The sequence below is a fragment of the Photinus pyralis genome, unplaced genomic scaffold (assembly GCF_008802855.1).
Source record: "Photinus pyralis isolate 1611_PpyrPB1 unplaced genomic scaffold, Ppyr1.3 Ppyr1.4_LG3a, whole genome shotgun sequence".
Classification (NCBI taxonomy): Eukaryota; Metazoa; Arthropoda; class Insecta; order Coleoptera; family Lampyridae; genus Photinus; species Photinus pyralis.
In genome coordinates, this window is record NW_022170509.1 from 17,988,726 (window position 1) to 18,013,029 (window position 24,304).

Consider the following 24,304-nt stretch of genomic DNA (forward strand, 5'->3'; position numbering starts at 1 on the left):
TTTGCCTGGAATAAATTTTGTTTTGTTTTTTGTTAATTCATCACAGACTACTTGATTAAAATATACAAACCGTTGCTAATAACGTCCAACAGAACTCAAAATTACGGACAGCTCTAAATCCATGCCAAAGGTTAATGTAGCCTGAAAACTGAATTTTAGAACAATAGCCGCGGCTTTGATAAATTTGATTTTAAAATACTGCAATATTAGTATAATCCTACAAAACACATCAATATACAGTATAGACAATATCGCACATGGGACAAAGATTTAAAAAAGCCGAGAAAAAAGCGTCAATTCGCGTGTTCGCCACCCTAAAAAGAATTAATACACCGTGTTCACACTATAGCATAAAATGGATGTGATATGAACGTGGAAAGAAATCCCGCAACCTCCATAAAATGGATCTCAGTATGCATAATGCCGGAATTTTTAAAAAGCATTGCTGAACTCTAAATTGTGCCAGGTGGTGCGTAGACTGCGTAGTATTGGTTTGCATGTTGAAAAACTTTTGCGCGTATCTAGGTATAGGCTTTCTGCGTACATGTCATACAATATGCACAACTTTCCATTTTTGCAGATATTCCATTTTAATTCGGTTTCTCAGAACTTAAATAAGGTGAAAAACACATGCAGTTACAATAATCGGATCCGAAGCAAACAACCGAAAAATTCGCATTACACTCGCGGATAGAAGCACATAATATACACGAAGGCATTATTTTTGCAACCCTTCGTTCTTTTAGACAATACCATGTTCCTTACATTTCATTTGTGGATTTACGAATTGAATTTTTTCGGTCCAAAAATTGCGGATATTTCGCTTTAAATTGTGCACAGGCCTCACGGAATTGTCGAATACAGCTGTTACCTTCAATATAAAATGACTCAAGGCAAATGTGGCATTTATGTGTATTACGTTCAAAACATAGTTAAACGAAATTAAAATATTAAAATCAAATCTGTTCCCTGGTGGCATAAATTGATTAATTTAGGCATATTTAGTTGATACCAATCATGTTGTTCTGTCCTCCGATTTTTCGTTTCTTTTGCTTTCGCAAACTTTCCCTAGCGTGGTGAATAATTAAACGTCTACAAAATGCTAATGTGATGCTTAAATTAAAAATCTATTGCATCTTTTTTGTTATTATAATTAGAGGAATACAATCCCTATGCCAAACACTTCCAGCATATTTATTATTTTTCTCTTTCATCATTTTTGTAAATTTACAATTGAATTTAGACCTTCCCTCGTCTTTTTTTTCTGTTTTAATTAGCGCATTAGCGAAACGAAGATCTGATAATTCTAGAGAAATGAACATTGGATGATTTTTCAATCTTGGGGGGTACTCCAAACCCCCCGGTTCTAGGTTCTTTACCAAAACGTTTAGAGCCTTTGGCACTTACACCCTAATATTAGAAAAATCTTAAGGGGTAAACGTTTTGAGGGTGAACGTATCACCGGGGGGGCCGTGTGGTATGGAATACCCCCCCCCCCCGTAAACGAAGATATGATAATCCTAGAGAAATGAACATTGCAATTTTTCCATCTTGGGAGGGGGGGGGGGTATTCTAGACCCCCCGGTTCTAGGTTCTTTACCAAAACGTTTAGAGCCTTTAGCACTTACACCCTAATATTAGAAAAACCTTAAGGGGTGTACGTTTTGAGGGTGAACTATTACCAGGGGGTATGGAATACCCCCCAGTAAACGAAGATCTGATAATTCTAGAGAAATGAGCATTGCATTTTTCCATCTTGGGGGGTATTCCAGACCCCCGGTTCTAGGTTCTTTACTAAAACGTTTAGTCTTTAGCACGTACACCCTAATATAAGCGGCTTACCATTTTTAATTTTGAGAACTAATAATTCCTAATGAAAAAAAGATATCGTTTTCTTATTGAGTTCAATTAACATACGAATAACTTCCAATCGTAGAAAAAGTACAGTGTGCAGCACGTTTGAAAAGCTACATCAGACTCGCATGACGTTTATGGCACGCTCCCATACACGTGGAAAGCTGTGCCTCTCAAAACTTGTTATATAATGTAGTGGAAAGAGCTTAGTAAATCCCATAGTGTAGCCTCGCAAATGCGGCGCATCTCAAGAGATCTGTTTGAGGGTTACATTTACAGCTCTCGGCATTACCTAAATAAAATGTACCCGAAAGCTGAGTTTCTACTGTACCTCTGTCTTGTATGCCTACGAACAATGCATAATGTAAATAATCTACAACATCATGTGCATTTTGACATTTAACACTTAATACGTCAATTAGGCAATAATATCATAGAAAGGAACCATTTTAAATACGAAGGATTTTCTAGAAACTTTTCCTTAAAGACCGATTTATAAACTTTACGTTCGCGTCAGCGTTGCAGAGTTTACCTCGGTTAAGGTATTTTTAGTTTATAGTTTGTTCATGAAAGGGACAAGAATTATTTCTGTGAAAGATTTATGATGAATGAGCGCATATATAAAGACTTCTAAGGATATTATATTAATACACTTCACACGCCAAAGCGAGCAACTTTGACAGTTTGACTTTGACACAAATTTGTGCCCCAATGGGTACTCTTTTTCCATTGGTCAATATCTTCGGTGAACTACGAACTGCCAGTCGACAAAGTTTATAAATCGACCTTTAAAACTCATTGATGAAAAGAAGCACTATAAATTGGGCCAACTTACGTAAAGTTTATTTACTCTATAGACCAATCATTCAAATATTTATCATTATTCTAACTGCGTATTGATATAAGTTATCTTTGTGATTAGGTGCCACAATATGCCGTGATGTGTTTGGATTACATAGTTAGGCTTTAAAATCTCACCAAAATGCTCATTTTTAGAGTATTATACATTGTCTGTGAAATAACTTGTGTAACAAATGCCGCAAAAATTCTGGGTATTTTTCATCTCCCTTCATACAGTCATTATCAACTAGGCGAGGTACTATTAAAAGAACTGGCGTCCAGGGGTCATGACGTTACAGTAATAACCCCAATGGAAGAAAAACAGAAGATCAAAAACATTCGAACAATTTACGTAGACAACGCCATGGATGTTTTGAAAGGTGACGATCGCAAAAGCTATAATGATATTGTGTGATCCAATTTTAGAAAGTAAGCTTGACGCATTTACATTAGCGGATGAGAGCGCCATTACAAGCATATTTCAAGTTGCCAAAAGTATAACTCCACTTATCGAGAATACCCTCAATCACACGAACGTTCAGAAATTAATCAAATCAAAGGAGAAGTTTGATCTCGTAATCCTCGAGCGGCTAATCAATGAAGCATTTCATGGTTTTTGCTTTCACTTCGAGGCCCATTGCATTATTTCTTCACCCATACCCCCTTCCCTAACTGCAAACACGCAAATGGGAATCTTTATACCACCGTCATATCTACCAGAAATGCATACCCGTTTTTCAAGTAAAATGAATTTCTTTGAAAGATTATACAACGGGATAGTACATGTGATCAGTACACTTGTATTTCACTTTCAGATACTTCCCGCCCAAAATGAACTTATGCACAAATATTTTCCCGCCGTTCCTCATCTTACAGATGTTTTTTATAATGTTTCTTTAACGCTATTTAACTCCCATATTAGTACAAGTACACCCATTCCCGTTTTACCCAACATGATTGATATCGGAGGTTACCACATTAAACCAGTCAAAGCTCTTCCGCCGGACCTGCAGGAATACCTAGACAATGCCAAAGAGGGTGTGGCTTTTTTCAGTATGGGTTCCTATCTTCGCAGTCAAGATTTAAGCGATAATCGCAGAGAAGCTATTCTGAAGACTTTCGCAGCGTTAAATGTAAAAGTGCTATGGAAATGGGAAAACGAGTCTCTGCCCGGTCAGCCGCCAAACGTTAAGATAATAAAGTGGGTACCACAAAACGACGTACTGGGTAAGGTAGTTTAATAGTGCATAGGCAATATGATTGACGTAGATATTTAGCTCATCCAAACATCAAATTGTTTATAACACATGGTGGATTATTAAGTACTCTTGAAGCGATATATCATGGAGTTCCCGTTGTGGGTATTCCGATCTACGGCGACCAATATTTAAATATGCGCATTGTTGAGGAAAATAACCACGGCATTACTGTAGGACTCTCGGATTTGACTGGTGACCAACTGCCAAAAGCAATCAATGCAGTTCTACAAGATCCAAAGTACGTATAGAATATTAGCAATCCATATTCCATATTCATGCATATTATTTTAGATACTTGGACAATGCACGCAGTAGGTCCAATATATTAAGAGATAATCCCCAAAACCCACTGGAGAAGGCAATTTTTTGGATTGAGTACGTTTTAAGACATAATGGCGCCCATCACCTGAAAACTGCAGCATTAAATTTAAGATGGTACCAACATTTTCTTTTGGACGTAGTGGCTTTTTTTGCTGTCTTAGTTACGGCACCTATTTTAATTTGTTATGTCACTTATAAAACCAGGAGGTCGTCTAGAAAAAATTACACTATCAAGGAAAAAGAAGAATAAATAAGCAACGTGGTTACGAATACCTTTTTTTCTACGACTGCCTTGAAAGTATAAACAAACGCAAAATCGTTGTGAAGGTTGTATTTTACAAAATATGCGGGGTAACACGCACTGTTTGAGAGTATAAACAAATTAATCAGTATTTCTTGTTGTTTTATAAATCAATTTTAGCATAAATTTATAGTGTAAAAAATTTCAAGTTCTGTAGTTAAAAATGTAACAGAACTCGGTCAAGTAGGTGCACATATTTCTAGATCTGCCATTTCTTTCTTTGTGTGAACATGCTACTTTTCCGCTTCTTCGCGATTGGGTCTGCCATCAACTTCGACTGTAGCGCATATTTTGCTTTATCGGCATCATTATTGCTTAAAACTTCGTTTCGGATGTCCCACGTTTGTACCTCTTACCGGTTTAAAAAGCATTCCAGTGTGGATTGTTGTGCGATGCAACGTTATTTTGTACCATATCCGTTTCTATTGGTGTTGCTTGGTTTGATAAACCAATATTCTTAACTTTGCTTCAGTTGGTGAGATGGCTTGTTCTTTTCACATACTGTTATTTATACCTTCATTTTCCCTAAGCTTTTTTGTCTACTGCCTAAAATTCAAACCGGGCGTAATTTTTCCTGTCACTCGGCGTTCTGAATCTGGCCAGAATCTTCAAAGCGGCTTGGTCACGGAAGAACGAACTGACAGAGAAACAAACAACACGCAAACAATAGCACATTTCAATTCAATTCTAAAAAATATGCCAAAAGATGGAACCGCTTATTTATTTATTAAAATATCAAACAATGTCAAGAGGTATACCTCGACGTATACCCTGTGTCCTAGGTTGAACGCACCCTAGACAGAATTATGGTATTTTTTCTCGAAGGATCCACGACACGAGGCCTTTGGTATGTATTGGAAGTTAGCGTTCAACGTAAATTATTGCGCTTGTCTGATGCTAGAAATAGATTGGTGTAGTACAAGCCGATTCATTGATATTTCACTGTTTAATTATGGCCAAAAAGTTATCAATATTTTCGAAAGTGCGGAATAATGGTACATGAAAGTTTACTCATGCTACTTTTAACATTTTTCGGAGATTGCTATCAAATTGAAGTAATCTTTGTTATTAAAACTTAACTGGACCACGTTAAATATTTATAGACCAAACTGTGAAGTAAGAGCGTAGTTCTTGTATTTTTGTCCGTCTGGCCCTACGCAATTGAACTACATATATAGACTATATACCTGTTTTTGTCATATACAAGCTTATGTACTCTGTGTGTAATGAATTAAATTTCCGAAATTTACTAAATCGCCCACTGTGTGTGGGTTCTGTGAGCATTGTTAATAGTTTACCAAGTCGAATGTCATTTTTACCACATTTCCACAAAAATAAAAAAGGCGGTATTGTGGCCACTTTGTCCGTCCGTTTGCCCGTTCGTCTGTCAGTCCCTACGACTGTGTCGCTACCAGATCTTTACCTTAAAAGCTATTGTTTTTTTTTTCATTCTTTGGTTCGTTATGGTGTCGAGACTTGTATTTATTACTAAAAAAGGTACAGTAAAAAATTTTTTTTGTCATGTACCGTAATTTTACACTCCTTATTGTGCTTATAAATTCTGTACGCTAAGGATAAGATGCTTCTTATTCTTATAGTCAAATAGAATTGGCGTGTCAAAGAATAGGTTGTGCATGTGTAGTGCTAATTTTCTTATTTGTGGACGCATTTTTCTGAAATTTTAAAAGAAGAAAGGAATGAATTAAATGCAAATAAAAAAATAAATTTAAATACGCAGACTAAAAACACACAAAACAATTATTGCGCATGCCCAGACCCACATTAGGTATTTGTGAACCAATCCTACCGAAATGTTAAGGTAGGATATACTTCTTATAAAATGAAATTGAACTAGCACGCCAAAAATGGATTGCACATGTGCAACTCTAACTTTATTATTCGTGGCCGGATTTTTACGAATTTTAAAAGATTTGGTACAAATGGAATATGAATGCAAGTGGATTTTGGCTTTTTTTTTAAATTTTTTAAGATTACTTTTTTGCTTGTTTGTCTTGGTCATCCTAGATATAGGGATGTAATTACCTACACCCTCTTTTTAGTCTTCAGTGGAGAATCCAATGTAGAAGAGAATGAAAAAATGTATAGCAAAAGAAACTATGAATTCCTGAGCACCCTGTATACATTTTTTACGAATGTTACACATTAGGCTTGGGACTTACTTAAAACAAAATCTGTCTCGTTTGTTTTATAAAAGACAATTTATTTATTCGTTCGCGTGAACTTGCGCATAGAAGCTGTTACACTACTAAAGCTGTGGTGGACGAATAATCTTTTTTAAGACACGCGATTCTGTTGACGTGTAATGGGGGTCGAAGGGGGGGAGGGAGGTAATTCTGTCGTAACTGTCTCACAAGTGGTTGAACCAAATATTTTTTGGTTTTCCTATCTGATATCAATACAAAATCACAAGGACATTAGCATCCATCTCCTTTAATTGTTCTAAAAATATCATCTACCCCTTGATTCTGTTGAATGACGATCTGAATTTACGTCATGCGCCATGTGAACATGTCTAGACGTGTTGTTATCAATCACGATTCACGATCGGACGAAACTCGTGTGAACATCACATCCGATTTTTACGTTTCTTGTTTATCGAGATTTCAGTGGAGACTGGATCATTAAACTTTACGTAGACGATGGTTTCAAGTAATTATTAACAACGGGGTTGAGCCTCAAATTCGACATGAACTAGAACCCGCAAGGTTCTCTACTAATAACAATTTTACGTTTCCAAATCTCGCCGGCAAATTACAGAAACAAACAAAATATGACCCTGAACTGCCTATCAGGTCCTTCGCCATAAAGGCACTCTTCGACAAGACTCCGATGATGGTACGATTTACAAGAACACCTTGACTGTCGCGATCTTTCGTTAACAGTTGTCGATTTTCGCTCAACTTTGTTACGAGTTTCCGTAACCAAAAAAATTACCGCGTGGCCCAAAATCAACATAAATCTATGAAAAAAAATTGTTCCAATCCGGCAAACGGCATTAAGACATTCCCCAATCTGTTTTCTGTGAGTCAAACCAAACGGATGTCTCGATTTTCAAACAATTCCCATCTCGCAACAACTTTACCTCACATGCAAATTATGTTCCAAGCAAATTAATCGCCATCTTGGTCTTCACCAGAAAGATCTTGAATCGTGCAAATTCAGAAAGCTAACGAAGATAAAGTTAACCAAAATTATACTTGACAAAAACCCTACACAACCGTTGCAGCATATTGTACTACGATCTAATATCTAAGGACGCAATATTAAATGAAATTTACCAGAAAAATCTACCATCTACATGATATAAAACATTACATAGAACGATAAATATGATACAAGTTGTGTAGGTTTTTTTATTTATTGCTGTCGACTCCACTATTCGTCACTGAAAATGGCCATCAAAAGGCCACAAAAACTAGATTTGCAAACAAAATATAATTGCATTTATATTCACAAATAATTTTTAAATCACACACTCGGATTGCCCAAATTACAGAGGATTATAAATTTACTAGGTTCGTAAACAGACGTGAGAAAATTTAAAAGCAATTATAAACACCTTAAATCTAATATTAAACCGTATGTTTCTCCAATATTAACCAAAATAAATTATGTCAATCAAACAGCACAAACGAAAAAGAATAAAATAAACTTAAGCCGGTTTAGTTTTAATCTTTTAATACTGCATACGTCAACTGAATATATTTTGCTTTCAGTATGGAAGATTTCGCCCAAAAAATAAATTGATGTTTTCAAGAACCACTTTCATTTCCACGGGTGCTATTCTTGTTCAATAATGTTTCGTATGTTGCTGAATCGATTAATTCAATTTAGTTACTTCTTTTCGAAGAACTTCTTCAAAGTACGAAAGCCGGACATATGTGTATGGATTTTTATGTAAATATGAACAAGGGCAACACACTTGTAAATGCAGAATAATGTACATCACTTTAAGTGTATATCTGAACGTCTTTATTATCGAATTTAAATGCCACTCAGCTGAGATACAAGAAGAACTAATCGGGATTGTCCATAGATTTAATTTAGTATGTATGCATGCAAAATCGTAGGCAATGTTTACAAAGACAGCATAGCTTCATGCATTATTCCAAGCACAGTTTGAATGATAATGAAGTAATAACTTGATCGACATGCTTCCGAATAATTTGATATCGATTTGCACTAATTCTCATAAAATGGAACTTAGATCTGCAAAGATATTATACGAGTTTTCGCTTTCTCTAGCTTAAGTAATTTTCAATTGACTGCCTTAAACTGTACAAACAACTGGAGTTAGGTTGGAATTAGGTGATAGAGTAATAACGGGTTTATGCAACGCTGTTGGATTTAATTGTAAGTAACTTATCACTCAAGGGGTTATTTACAATGGACGATCAAAAATGAGTTGGCGGTCTAGTTGCCTTTGGCAGTTCAAGTTTGAGCACGATTTCCTATGTAAACAAAAATTCCAAAGGTGACTCGGTAGCAACTCATTTTTGATCGCATAGTATTTACTTGAGTTTGTGTAGTTTTGGTCTGTGATCACGTTTTCTAGCCCTTTCTGATTCCTAGTCTTGTTTACTTTTTAACGATGAAATAAACATTCAAAAGACAGCTGGATTAAGTTTGTAATGAAATTTTGCGATCTTTTTTCCATTGAAATAGGCGGAGTTTAAAAACGGTCAAGGTTTCAAACAAATATTGATTGTGTCAAGTTCAAGTTTTTATTTGGTCGATTGGAATACGGCAAGTTTTATTTGTCATCTTCGTCATATCTATCAGTAACGTCTTTGTTTTAAATCATATTTGTCTAATGTCTCCACATTATCGAGAGTTGCTCTTGTTTTACACGCCAAAAACGGGTCAGATTATGTTACGTATCCTACACTCAGATTAAGGATTTCTTGGGAAAAGATAAGTAGATTCTGTTGTCAGCTTTTGTGTAGATAGCCCCATGAAATATGCGTTTTAAGTTGATTTAGTATAGAGAGAGGAGATTAGTTTTTGCACGAAATAATTCATTCTGGTTTTAGTAATTGGTAGTCAACCAGGAGAGTCTCGTTGTGGCATTCGAAGAGTCAAGACGAGAGATTAGCGTTTTGTCAGTATTGCGTTTCGTTTAGCGGCCTTCTAGAGTCTAAAAGGTGCTATTCACATGCGGATACGTACGTACGGCGGACATGTACCTACGCGGGACAAATCTGCATCAATTCGTATGTGTGTATCCGCTTGTTCGGCGTACATATCTTGCTCGCCATCCGTCGTTCAGGACGACGAGTACGGACAGTGAGCCCGACAAATCCGCACGTGTATAGTCGTTTCACGGATTTGTTTGTCGGACATAGAATCACAAAATAGAAACTTCTTGAAAATATGTTTGGAAATTTAAGAAATCAAAATGGAAATGCGACTAATCCTACTCCAATTAAAGAGTCATTGAAAAAAATATTTTGTTTAAATTACTTTGAATATAATGCAGGCGCAAATTGTGCTAAAGCAAAGAGTACCCATAGTACTCTTTGGCTAAAGGTTTGAATGATCTTTTGGGTAACTTTACAAGCAAAATTGCGGAACAACACCGAGAACTGATGGTGAAACTGTTAGTCAAATACAATCCGATCAGTTACCTTTTGGTGATATTTTAAAAGTGAATTTTGAAGACTACGGTGATATTAACATTCCCGAACAAAATGCGCATTTTTGGGGAACAATTTAGACACTGGTAAAGATTGTAGTGCTTACTCCACCAACCAAGTACCTACACCTAACTACTAATGAAATAATTTTATGCCATTTCCTAGCATATTCTGCCAAGGCAGGTGGTTTATTTGAAAGTTTCAGGTATTTTTCCCGAGAAACTGTGGAGATTGCACAACTGAATGTTAGGTCTTCAAAATTCCTTCAAGTTGCTAAGTACTGGAGCGTGGCAATTAACCCCTCTCTACTGGTAACTGCCTCATGTGGGTATCATTCCTCTCAACAGCTGGGCGAACATATTTTAATAAATTGTGCAAATTATGAAACTCTCTCGTTTCTAATTCTCACAAGAGGGTACTTTTTTCGTTTCAGGAATCACTGTTTTGACCACAGTCTCTTTTTTTTCGTATCTTCAAATAATACTATATATCCTCAAATTATTGTCAGTTTCTCCTTATGATCCATACCAATTACCACAGCACCCAAAAGAACACAACCCAGAGCTAGTACTACAGAACTGAAATAGCGACAGAACGCCGCCTGCTCGTCTATTGAGATTTGTCCGTGATCTGTGTACAGCCATATTATCCACCTGTGTGTAGCTCAACACGGATCTGTCCGCCGTACAGATCCGCCGTACATATCCGCATGTGAATGGGGCCCTTAAATAATTCAATCAGCGTTCTGGATAACTGGATTACCGGTTCTAGGTTAAGACACCTTTAAGAACTTAATTTACTAGCTTGTCTAAAACATTGATTGCAAAAAATATTCAGGAACTTTTCATAAAATTGGCGAATTTAAAAATCAAAAATCGTTATCATTAATAATTTCAGACATGAGACCTTTTTATAAGGATTTAAATTTCGAAATACATAAATGACTTCGGATCCGGTTTTACTGTACAGACCAAACTTCTTGCGATTATCAGAGGTCAGTTGGATGGGTTACTGAAAGCGGTTGACGTCCTTCTTGAAATTTGTAAACTCCGGGTAACATTTTGAAGATAATAAAGCGTTGGGGGTTGTTATCGTGTTGTTTATGACCAGGAAACGTTCTTTACTGGGTGTAACTTTTTTTAATGGCACAGAATTTAATGAATGCAGTAGAAACCACAAGGTTAATTTTACTGATTTTTTATACAGAAAAGGGAAAGTTTTCGTTTCCGCAGCGTATACTTAAATTCTTAGTAATGTGAAAATGTTCCTTCACAAGGGCGATGCGTGTATTTTTAGTATGTCACCCTTAAATTGATCACGTTAGTTGATACACGATAACGAAAGAATGTTTATGATGTGTGTTTTTTACATAAAATGCGAACAAAGGGTTAAGTGTTTCGTTCAGTCGCGTCACTTGAACTTGAATGAAATAAATCCTCGTACAAAAATTTCTCAATTAACGAATTTAAGCAAACTCTCTTACTTACTTTGTAAAATTTTGAGCGCTCTCAATGGCGGATTGTCACTCATAATGGTGATGTATAAATTTTCATTAGTTAGTATCGTTCTTATTACCAACCTCAGATGGTTTTAAAGGTCGCTATTCCATTCCAAAAACAACACCATCAGTAGTTCACACGGTGCGAGTTTATCTCATGATGAGTTCACTAATGCATTACTACGAGTATATCTCCATTAAAACGGACTGAATTTACCCTATCGCTGATATCTTGACAAAATGCATAAGTAGAAATGACACATATTTCGTCTAACCCAATCAACCAGATAAATTCACCACGCCTAAAATTTGTCAGAGAAGACACTCAAAAAACCTTGACATTTTTTACTGCTTAAAAAAATTCTAATTTGCTTATTTCTGCGGGAAAAGTTCATAAATTTAATCCAAACCTAAATGCTCTCGTTACAACTCGTGCACACACAATCTACACAACTGATTTATAAAGGGCGTTACGAAATTGGCGCCCACAGACAATGGGAACTTAATTCTGTTACAAAACTGAATAGAAAACTCTATTCCTCTTTTCTGATCAGACAAATAATTTTTAAAATACGAGGTTGCAAAAAAACGGAAATTTCTTAATAAAATAGGCAAAAGCTTAATTGCGGAATCCGGCGACAAACGAGCTAAGCAATTTTTATTTCAAAGGATACCCTTGGCCATCCAACGTGGAAATAGTGCATGTATCCTGTGCACTCTCCCAACTGAAAAACAGTTCGACGAAATTTTTTTGTTATAGTTAATTTTTGTTTTCTTCTTTGTTACACAATTTTAAATATTTCGTTTAAATAAAATTTTTAAATTAAAAAAAAAATTTTAATTAATAACTAATACTAAATCGTTTTGCGTATAACCGTACTGCATGCCCTGCTTGATTATTTTATTATAATTTAAAAACGTACTTGTGACGTACACTTTTTCTTTGGAACTAAGCGTGTAGGTCGGCTCCAAGTAATACTTGAGTTAAGTTACATAGTATAATTGCTTATGCAAACAAATGCAAAATAGAAAATAAAAAGGTTGAAGATTCTGTAATTAATCTTTAGCTTACCTCACCGAATCTGGTTGAATATTTTGGAGAATTGTCCTCGGGCGGGCCTTATCCTCGTTACGCCTTTGTGATAAAGAATGTAAACACACAATTAATAAAGGATTTGGACAGCGGACTATCAATTCGATTAATCTATGATTAAGTGTGGGTGTACCTCGGGGTGTACGCTTCCTGCATTCTGAACATCTTGTAATTATTCATTGAATGGCCTGTAAGTAGGTTAATTCACGAATACCATTCTCAAATTAGATAAGCAAACCGATTACTAAAAAAAAGCAATTTACGGAGTAACAGGGAACTAAAAAGCATTATTGAATAAAAATTTCTCAACTTTTTTCAATCCAACGTTAAAGCTGAGACGAGCCGTAATAAAGTTTTGACAAATAATTGCGGTTGGATCGCTTGTCTAACTAAATATAACTTATTGTCTTCGTAATATCAATCTTTGGAGTTAGTATAGTTTCTTATAAAAACTTTTTTATAGTGGTTATCTAAAATCCCATTTCTGATACGAGAACACGGGAGTTCCATTAGGGATCCATACATTATAATCTCGATAGTCCCATAAAACGCATATTAAGAGTATTCTAGTATTGATTTCGGTAGCGTCCCCCTTTTATATTTTGAATTGTTAGACTTGTAAATCAGTTACAAAGGTTATGCGAGGGTGGCTCATCGTTTATTATCCACAACAGAAAAGCTATTGACTGGAAAATGAAAAAATATCAACGTCAATTTCATTTTAGTGAATAGTGATGATCAAAAGTATACAGGTCAAATTAATTTCGTTTGGCGTACATACAAGTATGCCTTTGGTAGCTAGATGCATAAACGACTAATTAGATAAAAACAATAAACAAATAAATGAGACGATATTAAGCCTAACAGATTATTGCGTGTTGCAACTGCCAAAGAAGATGAAATTAAATATTGGAACACTTTATTTCAAAATTTCATTAAAAATCCGATATTTATTATTTATTATCCACAATTTCAAAAGAACTAATATCCAACTTTATTATAGTGATAAACATTTAACACAAGTCCCAATAAAAAGCATATTCTTTTGATATATAATTCCTTTAGCACTTATCTGTTACATCCAAGTTGGACTTGAGGTTCACACTTTTCGCTAAGATTCCATAAGATAATCAATCGCGTCCGTAGCCAGCAACATAACGAATTAAACAAGAAAGGCGAATTGGAATTATATGTTCTACTATGTCTATGTCAATTGACAGTTCGAATAATGATGTCAACAACCACCGTTTTCCTCAAATTGTAAAGCAGTTTCCGTCTTAGTTTTCCATATTGTAATTTTGATAGTGATTTATGCCCAGATAGATAATTTAGCTACTACTGTAGATGTAAACAATAAAAGGTGGGGCGAAGTTTTAGAAAGTAAAAAACAATACTGTATAAATAATTTTTTTTACATAGTGATGAAATTGTCGAACTTTTTTTAACGAAAAATCGTATGGAAAGTGGTACTTTTTTTCACGATTTTTACTATGCGTTTTCATGGAGTTTAGTCCTGTCTATGAACAATAGCATCCACTTTTGGGTGACAGTAAATCGCGAATGTCAATCAAATTATTCAATACCACATTCAACCACATAACATCACCATATCCAATAAATCCCATCCTACGCTATATAATATATTTACTAATAACATCCAAAAACAACCTTTTCACCAACATTCCGGTATATATCAAATAAAATGCGACAACTGTAACTGCGTTTATATAGGCCTCACTTGCCGTAAATTTCAAATAAGATTCAATGAGCATAAAAGAAATAATCCCAATTCAGCTATCGGTACTCACACACGTGAAACATCTCACTTGAAAACTGTAAATTAATGCACAAATCAGACAATCTTAGCAAATTATTCATCCTGGAACATTTCGAAATTCAGAAAGCACTATTCGACCCTAATATAACACTAATAAATGATATAACAGACTTTAACAACGACCACATATACAAATCCTTACCCCCTTTTAAACAAAAAACGACACGCCACTGATTTCACATACATACTGATACGCCTCTGATCTTTCTTTAAAACATAACCTTATTTTATCATCATCGACACGCTATTTATTTCATAATTTTAATATAAGTTGACATAACGCACATAGTGAATTTTATATATTTTTAGATCTCGTCCACAATAACTACCAAAATTTGTATTTCATTCACAACTACCATCAAAATATAAATGTAACTCATACGGTCCTTCATACAGATATACATACTCTCTTTCATTCAATATTTTAAATGACGGTAAGCAGTATATTATTCAATTTCTATGTACAACTAGTCAATTATTTTCAGCAAGGTCTGATGATAAAATTAAAATTCGAAATCGATAACCTGTAAGAAAACATAAAATCTAAATTATTTACCTCTGCTTACCTGCTTATATTCAATTGTGGGTTATTATGGATCACTATGCAAAAAAATTTCGTGTACAACACGTGTTGAAAGTGTCTTTTTTCCATGAATTTGCTTGATTAACTCGGGCTTTGCCCTCATTAAGCAAGCAAATTCATGAAAAAAAGTTTCACTTTCAAAACTAGTTGTACAAATAACTATTTCAGATTTTTATGTATTTCTTCTGTTTTTTATTAATAAAAATAAATCCATATTTCCCTCTTCCTCCTTTATTCCCCTTGTCATTGTAAATTAGTTGCACTGACCATAGGTCACGTTTTGGAATTCATGGCCGTTATAAATATTTTTGCTCAAATATAAACCGAACCGGAACCGATATTTCGTTTGGGTCCGGTTACCTGTAGGTATACGGAGTGGCGTTTTAAAGTGGACCATTAGAATAAGTATCTCAGGAACGGTTTGAAATTTCGATTCGGGGCTCATTACCTTTTTGAAATAATCGTCAAAAGGAATAATTTCAAGATGGCTGCTTTTCCGGTTGAATAAGAACTATACCGGAACTTTTTTTTGTGTTTTTATTTTGTATAATTGTTTATTTTACCGCCAATAACGCACGTTATTAAGTTATTCTGATATCTGTACATATGAAAGTATACGTCACCAGTTCTTTCGAATTTTTTTAAGGTATGAGTATTATTATTAATTCTGTCGTCCAATTTATATATTTTGCTCTTCTTGAATGTCCTTCCATTTGCAGTACATAACAAAATCAGTATATTCCACCTCCTTCTTCAATACTTTAATTGACTGGAAATGGGCGAGTGGGATTTGTTCAACATTGAATTCACACGATTATTCCATCCCTTAACGAAGTTATTCAGTTCTATGGCACTTCTGGTAACAGTTCCACATTTTATTCGCAAAAAATTCCTAGTGGGGGGAGCTCTAGTTCTTTTTAGTTGCAAAATACTAAGATTCTTCCTGTTTCACAGTTTTCATCCAGAATTAGAAATGTATACTATCGTTGATATTGATTAATTCTTCGGGAATTGAAATTTGTTTTGGTATTCAATGAAGATACATTCGTGACGAATTTATAACCCTAATCAATTTAATTAAATTAATTAATTTTGACTATTTCCGAATACTGTCTTTGTAACTTAGCATATTGTTTCAATCAATAAATCACATAGTTTTTAATAAATATACATGAATTTTATTATAATGATTTACAATAGAATTTGACAGCTGAACTAGAAACCCAATTGAACCGTTTCTATAACAAAAGATCTACAAAGCAAATCTACAACTTGAAACACACCTAAATGTTTTAGTTAGAACGTCATTTGTTTCTATATGAAGTCCTACTTCTTAGGATACTAATTGCTCTTTACGACTGCACAAAGCGTTATAATGGTTATGTATGCATTCCTTTGATGGCCCTAATTAAATAAATTCGGCTTTTGTACTAAAGGTTAATTTTGCATTATCTGCACAACAAGGGTTTCAAAAGACCACAATCCTAAACAAACAATATGAAATCCTTGGGACATTTCAACCACTGCCGTAGCTGAGTGAGTGCTTCTAAATAAAATAAACTTCGCACACATTGCCAATAAACTGCGACCCTAAACATAAATTTAAAGATAAACAGTACATGAGGCAATGGAAACACAGATATAACAAAATAAATAACGGAGATGTACGTGTGTACCTGAAACCCGTGTACGTTATTAAAACACTGTATGGTGGCATAGAAAATCAAGCTCACGTTTCAGATGAAAGTAAGTTCTTTACAATAAGTAGAAATAACTGCATGCTCGTGTCTGTTTGAAGCTTCATATTTCCCGTTTTATGCATTGGAAGGATTGTTCTCCTGCGTCAGAAAAAGTAATTAATTGGGAGTGTAGTCGCGTAATTCAGTGTTCATTGAAAAAACTCATTTATTTACTGATACCTATGTATCATAGTTAGGTAAATAACCATAAAAGTTTTGGATCTTGTTATATTTACACTACTGGCAATTAAGAACAGATAGAATGGTGCATCTCGTATTAACAGAATAAACATTATAAATTTTAAAAGTAATTCTATTTACTTTTTCGTGGGTAGAGATTATTGTAAATATCAGTTTCGATAGTTAGTAGTTACTCTTTCTATCCGCCATAGTGCCAATTTGTAAATTTTTAACGCGATTTGACCTAGAGACACAATCTCCCGTTGCTTCCCAACTTCCCAAGTTCGCTCCTCCACTAGAAGCTAGAACACAGGTTCCTTCCCCTTCCCCCTCTCAGATCCTACTCAGTATCTCAAATTCCATTCATGTTCCCCACGAGCTTCTCCCAAGATCCGTTGAAATATCTCTCCAGTTCCTCACATATTTTTGAGAAGTTTTAATACAAATTTTCTAAGGTCTCTTTCTGAAATTACGTTTGCGTGGACTTCTCAATCTTTTCTTCAAGTTTCTCCACGATCACCTATAAAATTATTTCCAAGTTCTTTCAAAATTCTCTCTTCACGTTGCCTTTAAGTTTCTCTCGATTTCTTCTTAAGTGTCTCTCCAATTCATCTCATTCAAGTTTTTATCAAATATTTTCGACTTATTCTCAAATTTCCTTAAGTTCCCTTCAAGCGTTGCTCAATTTCTTTTTCAGCACCTCTTAAGATTCTGCGAAGTTCTCTTCTCAAGTTGTTACCCATGTTCTTAAATCTCCCTTAATTAGCCTCGTCAGGATTTCTTTCCAGTTCCCTTCAAGTTCTATAATAGGAGGGCATAAGGGTAGAACGTTTGTATAACAATTGGACTAATTTCAACCTTTCATTTTGCCTTTACGTTTATTAATTACCTAAACACATCTTAATCGCACATAGAGTTGCGTGTTACGTCATTTAAAAGTTTATTTAATTCTCTAACCGCAACTGACTCTAATTTTGTTTCCTTGGTCTTGATTCAATAGAAAATATGATTATCTGAATAGTCTTCGAATTAATAAAATGTACTTAATAAGCTTTTGTAAGCATCGACAAGGACGCCATTTAAATTTTGCTACCCCATCTATGGGGATGAGATGAATAGTTTTCGAGTGATTTTTTGTAAATTTTTCGGACAGCTTGTAAAATTTTAGACAGTAGTTGGTTATATCATATAACGTCTTTCGCTATAAAAACCGGTGCACGTCATTGATTTATGAATCAATTTCAGACAAGTTTTCTATAGATTTCGCACACTTGTTTTTTTTTTGTACATGTTGCAGTGTTGCAGCATATGTCTAAAATTGATACACAAATCAATGACGTGCAACGGTTTCTATAGCGAAAGACGTATAGATGTATAATATGTACATTGTACAGGGTGTAAATCGAAAAGTGGAACATAGGCGTTTAACATGGGAAATTACTTTTTCTTTTCGCAAACGTTTCCTAATTATTTTACGCAAAAATACTTCAAATAAAAGTTATAGAGATATAAATTCTGCATCTAAATCATGTGAAACGATCATTCTACCTCTTCTTGTACGCGAAAAAATTAATTATAAAGATTCTGTTTTCACGAGTTTTTAGTCTAAGTAGCCATGGACTATGATAAAAGAAAAACATAGTTCATGGATACTTAGACTAAAAACTCGTGAAAACAGAATCTGTTCTTCCTTGGGAGATGATATACACAATACTGAAAATAGAATTGGAAAATTTAACACCGTTCGCAAGTTATCATCGTACACAAGTGAGCGGTGTTATCATGTAAACCGACGGACGGACAGAAAGTCCAAATGACTAAAATTTAATCAGTGAGTCCCTGACCATTGTTTACCTGTTACTGAAAACAGAATTAGAAAATTCGAAACCGTTCGCGAGTTATCATGTACACAGGTGGACGTACAGTAGGTCCAAAATCACGAACGCATTTGTTCATAACAATGAAACGGTCGAAATAACCACAGCACATTAGATTTCCGTCAAGTTAAAAACGTCAAGAATATGTTTTCTTCTCTGATACAGAATATTGTAGTATACATTATATTGTTTAAAAAGTGCATTTGACATGATTTTCCCTTGTGCAGACCGAATTGAATGAACATTTACGCTGCCGTCTTTAGTAGAGGGATAGGTAATTAAATACTTTGTTATACGTGTCAAAAGTTACGCATGAAAAAAAAAGTGCGAGAGCGACGGCTTTACCATTTCCTTAGTTTTCCTTTTTCCGACAACACAAATTGAAATGTTATTTTGTGAATGTATAATTAATTCAAAATATTTTACCGTCTTCAAGGCGCCACTTTCGTTGGAATTGCGTGAAGCACAATTCCTAGTTGCGAATTATTTAAGATACTAGGGGCGAAATTCGCTCCGTCAGACAGGTTGAAATAGGGAAGATGCAAATATCAAACAAAAAAAGACCTTCACCTTTCTGAAAACTCAAGTTTACCTATCCGAGCGTATTTGGAATTATATTCATTTGGAAGAAAGTAAATTCAGGCGAAAACTGCGGCAGCATGTGCGGACAATTTTACCAAAACTTTCGTTACATAGATTAACTTGCAAAACGATATTTCAGTGAAGACGCTTTGAAGATTTTGGGTGTAGAGTTTTCCGCCTTACAGCGTTAAGATTACTCTTACACCAAATCGTTGAGTGGAAAGACATAATAGCATATTTTCAGGTATAAACCTGTATCTTTCACGTCAGATTACAGGTACGTCAAATACAGTTTCCTCATTAATTTAAAATTAATATTTTGTCAACAACATTTTTAATTTCATCTGAGATCTACTGTCAATTGCCTCTTTCCGCTTATATAACACACGCGTTTTAGATTATAAAAATAATAAAATCGCCTATAATACAGCAATTTCTTTAAGAGTTTCTGCATTGCTTATTTACCACAATTCTTTGTACACTGCACATTCGACTATAGAATTATTATAGAATCCTAATTGGATATCAATTTGTGCATTGTATTGTAGTTTGTAGTCGCTACAGTTGAGTTACCGAATATTATTATTCCTTTAACATTTCAATGCTTTCACCGATTCCAGACATCAGATGTTTAGATTCAGAACTACAATATTATTCAATTTCAAAAAGCGTACAATTACTATTGATTAATGTGAGTCAGCAGCATGTTCATGCTGGAATAAGGAGTTTATATTTGAACTCCGATCAATAATGACTAATGAGGTACCTATACTATTCGATGCAGAGACCAGCACAAATTTAGATATACTCGTACGCTCTAATACTTCTCATGTTTGTTCATAAGGTGTTAATCGTTCTAAATGACTATGGTTCTGATGTATTTACCTACAGTAGTTTTATTTTATCTTTATATTGTTTTTATAGACTTCTCGCCATGACACACCAATATCGCTTAGATGGATGGTTCTAGGTAAATTCCTCGAATGCAATTGCTCGAAAGCCAATTGCTCGAGATCAATTGCTCGAAAGTAAGTTGCTCGAATGAAATTTTGCTCGAATTGTAAGTTGCTCGAACAGCAATTCCTCGAATATCTTTTACTCGAAAGATAAAGTTGTGAGATAGCCTTAACTCGAATCATTGATTTGTAAATATAAGAAAACCACAAACAACCAAGTAATGCTTATATTGCTAAATATAGGAATGTGATACAGTTAGGAAGGTACATATTATGAAAAACAAAAATTACATGTTGTCAATATGATATATTATGTGCTATTCCACGAACATAATCATATATATTTATGTCAGGTGCATAACTATTTACTAGTGTTAAAAGTCTTTGTGCACAATCACGGTATTCCTTACGACTGATGGTAGGTGGTTGCCCGCTGATATGTTGCTCTATTCGTAATTCGTTTATACTCTGCTCCCTCTTTAATGCCGAAATAAATTTCCAGATGTTTGGGTGGTCTGCACACAGTTGCATTTGGAAAGCTCGATGCCATCCCTCCACTGCGTTGTTTGTTTTTGGAAGTCCATGTTGTACGGCATCGAAACAATTCCACATGTTGATCGCGAAATGGGGCGGGCGCCGTCCACGTCGTTGAGGGCGACCGATCCACGTGTCTTCGAAATAATCAACAATAACTTGCAGTTCAGGAGAAAAAATGTTTTGCTCGCAAATGTCTTCAAAAGCAGGAATTACATCTTGAGGTGGAACGAATGCCAAGGCTGGAAGCAGTTTTAATGTCAACGCAACTTCTGGATTTCTCTCGTACTCCCGTTTTAAGCCATTTTCCTGAATGTGTCGGAAAATACTTTGACAGAGGTGAAAGAAGCATCCACGATGTATGGTTTGCGGGAACTCAATTCTTATGGCATTTATCATTGCTACTTCGAAATCTGTCATGATGGTCTGTGGTTGTGCATCATCAGCTGGAAGTAGGTTTTTTATTTCTCGAAGAAGATTTAAGTAGGTTTGCTCTGTCTTATTTGGTAGAAGAGCATATATTAAAGGGATAGCTACATGGTCTTTTATCCCGTGGATGGTATAGAGCTGTAGAAAAAGCGGTGGAACTACTTTGAATGTGCCGTCGGCATACCAATGCTGGGACATCGCCAGAAGGTTGATGTTACGTGCGGTTGAAAAAATCAGAATTCTGTCATTTACTGGCCCTGAATCGTGCAGGAGAAAAAGTTCGCCGTTTGTGGTAATTGTAAACTCTTCTGGGAAAATGATCTCCTCCCGATGTCTTGGTATGGCCGGTGCAACGTTTTCTCTCACTCTGACGTTCCTAATGGTCCGCTTAATATTGTTGACTGTTGGTAATTTAGCTGCAACTGCATTTCCCAAACCAGCAGAAGCTTGGGACACAATGAACTGAGGTGTATCTCTTGTGTTTTCTGCGTCTTCCTTTATTTTCTGCATGACCTTATTGGCTTCCAGCTGCGCTGCGTCGGCATTGTGGTTGTGGTCGTTATTGCTTGACGACACAAAGTTATTCACCGTAATCACACGAGCTTTGCACTTCATTTTCTTGGAGTGCTCGCACTTCCAATAAATTTTGGTATCAACTTGTTTATCCTTGATAAACAAAAAACTTTCGAAAAACAACTTGGATTTCCCTTTCTCACTGGACACGAACTCTAACGCCATGTTCACTTGTGAGCTTTCAAATTTTGAACTAACAAACGTTTTTGGGTTACTAGGCTATTTATAGGGAATTTCTCCTTCCAAATTTCATTGTAAGCATTCTGATGTTAATCACCTATTAGGAATAACCATCATTTCTAATAACAACCATCTCATTAACCTAAGGATAATTACGGAGCAATTATTATACACTCTAATGAAAACCCTAATGCAGATTAACATAATGAAATCATTCGTGAGAAGATGAATAATCATTAATTACATTTAACTGATCATGACTTGCTTTCTCCAAGAAAACCTTATTATGGTGCATACCTCATATTACATAATATATTGAATGACTTTCACCAATATGGACACTTGTTTTTTTAATTTTTAAAACCCAAGAACCCAAATCAACAATATAATATGTTCTCACTTTTTATGTTCAGGTTATTTTCATTATCATGACCACACTACTGAACGGATGTGAAGTACATCTCTTTAGGTATAAGCATAGTATAGGCAAAACGTATGGAAGACCTTTCACTTGATCACGCATGCATAAATTTAAGTTAATTGCGAACTTAATTCGAGCAAACCGTTTTCGAGCAATTGCCGTTCGAGGAATTTGTAATTCGAGAAAATTGACTTTCGAGCAATTGATTTTCGAGCAAATGATTTCGAGCAATTGATTTCGAGCAATTGCATTCGAGGAACTTGTCGGCACCGGAATGGATAGAGAGGGGGACAATTTTGGCGCTGATCATATTACACAATGTAGAATCATTAAATAATTTGGAACACACTGATCCCTATTCTATAAGGTATCTACATAAGTATATAGATATAAGTATATCTACGTTTGTCTCAGTTTCCGACACTTTTTTCTGCTCCGCGTATATATATTAAATATACAGGGTGACAATTTGAAAACTTACCACCCCCCATATCTTAGTAAATAAACGAGATATTTAAAAAAATCAAAATCCATTTCGGTAATTCGGAGGGGGAATCACAATGACATAGTTGGCGACGCACCCCCTCCAACCCCCTGCGCCCCAGCCACCCCAACTTTTAAATCTTAAATAGTGACCCCCATGTGTGATCGTCGTTGGAAAGCTCTGAAAAAATGCTTTCCAACCATACCAAATAGCATTACATTTAGGTTAGTAATTATCGTGCAAATCAAAAAATAAACTAATATGATACACTTGAATTCTGTCGTATTTAAAACGCAACCGGCGAACATAGACGAACTAAGACAGAGAATAATTCAAGAATGTCGAAATATTGCAAAACCAACATAGGAAAGGTTCGACAAGAGTTTGAGGATAGATTATAACTGGCGATCGAAAATGAGTTGCTATCGAGTCGGCTTTGGAAGTTCAAGTTACATACGATTTTCCATGTTTATTTTTTGATTTGCACGATAATTACTAACCTAAATGTAATGCTATTTGGTATGGTTGGAAAGCATTTTTTCAGAGCTTTCCAATGACGTATCACACATGGGGAGTCCCTATTTGAGATTTAAAAGTTGGGGTGGCTAGGGCGCAGGGAGTGTGAGGGGGTGCGTCGCCAACTATGTCATTGTGATTCCCTCTCCGAATTACCGAAACGGATTTTGATTTTTTTAAATATCTCGTTTATTTACTAAGATATGGGGGGTGGTAAGTTTTCAAATTGTCACCCTGTATATTCATTAAATTTAGGATATATTTTTCATGTAGGATTCGAAACTTGACATTAATTCACTGTGGAAACATCGCTTCTTCATCGATAATAATTGGGTAAGCTAAGCGACGGATCATGTAGGTACCTTCAAAATTCGTGGGCTGATGGAAAAACTTAATCGAATTCTCAAGTAATTTCTCGGAATGTAGTTGCTTTTCTAGTAGCTATATTCTTGTATTATAGAAGTTGCGAGCAAACCATACTAATTTCAATTAATACAACCGTTTAGGATTAATTATTTTGATCCACAATTTGACACTTTATTATATTGTTGGGAGTAGGATAGAGCTCGCACTAAGTAATAATTCGCACT

At 35.2% G+C, this 24,304-nt stretch overlaps 2 protein-coding genes across 2 annotated transcripts; one reads left to right on the forward strand and one right to left on the reverse strand.

The window, feature by feature from the left end:
• The first annotated feature begins 2,775 nt into the window (after positions 1-2,775).
• LOC116165971 (UDP-glucuronosyltransferase 2C1-like) lies at positions 2,776-4,544 on the forward strand. The gene is made up of 4 exons (XM_031480751.1): positions 2,776-3,074; positions 3,121-3,921; positions 3,972-4,191; positions 4,245-4,544. The coding sequence occupies exons 1-4, from the start codon at positions 2,837-2,839 to the stop codon at positions 4,522-4,524; spliced, it is 1,539 nt and encodes a 512-aa protein (XP_031336611.1). The 5' UTR covers positions 2,776-2,836; the 3' UTR covers positions 4,525-4,544.
• A 16,246-nt stretch (positions 4,545-20,790) lies between these two features.
• On the reverse strand, positions 20,791-22,973 carry LOC116166282. Its single transcript, XM_031481171.1, has one exon. It carries the CDS (start codon positions 22,276-22,278, stop codon positions 20,875-20,877), a length of 1,404 nt encoding a protein of 467 aa, XP_031337031.1. The 5' UTR covers positions 22,279-22,973; the 3' UTR covers positions 20,791-20,874.
• Between the last annotated feature and the right edge of the window lie 1,331 nt (positions 22,974-24,304).

Excerpts from the sequence above, each read along its gene's own strand:
- LOC116166282 (XM_031481171.1), bottom strand. The coding sequence starts at position 22,278 with ATGGCGTTAGAGTTCGTGTCCAGTGAGAAAGGGAAATCCAAGTTGTTT.
- LOC116165971 (XM_031480751.1), top strand. The coding sequence starts at position 2,837 with ATGCTCATTTTTAGAGTATTATACATTGTCTGTGAAATAACTTGTGTA. Across the intron at positions 3,075-3,120 it reads CGCCATGGATGTTTTGAAAG|AAAGTAAGCTTGACGCATTT; the intron begins GTGACGATCGCA and ends ATCCAATTTTAG. Across the intron at positions 4,192-4,244 it reads GCAGTTCTACAAGATCCAAA|ATACTTGGACAATGCACGCA; the intron begins GTACGTATAGAA and ends ATATTATTTTAG.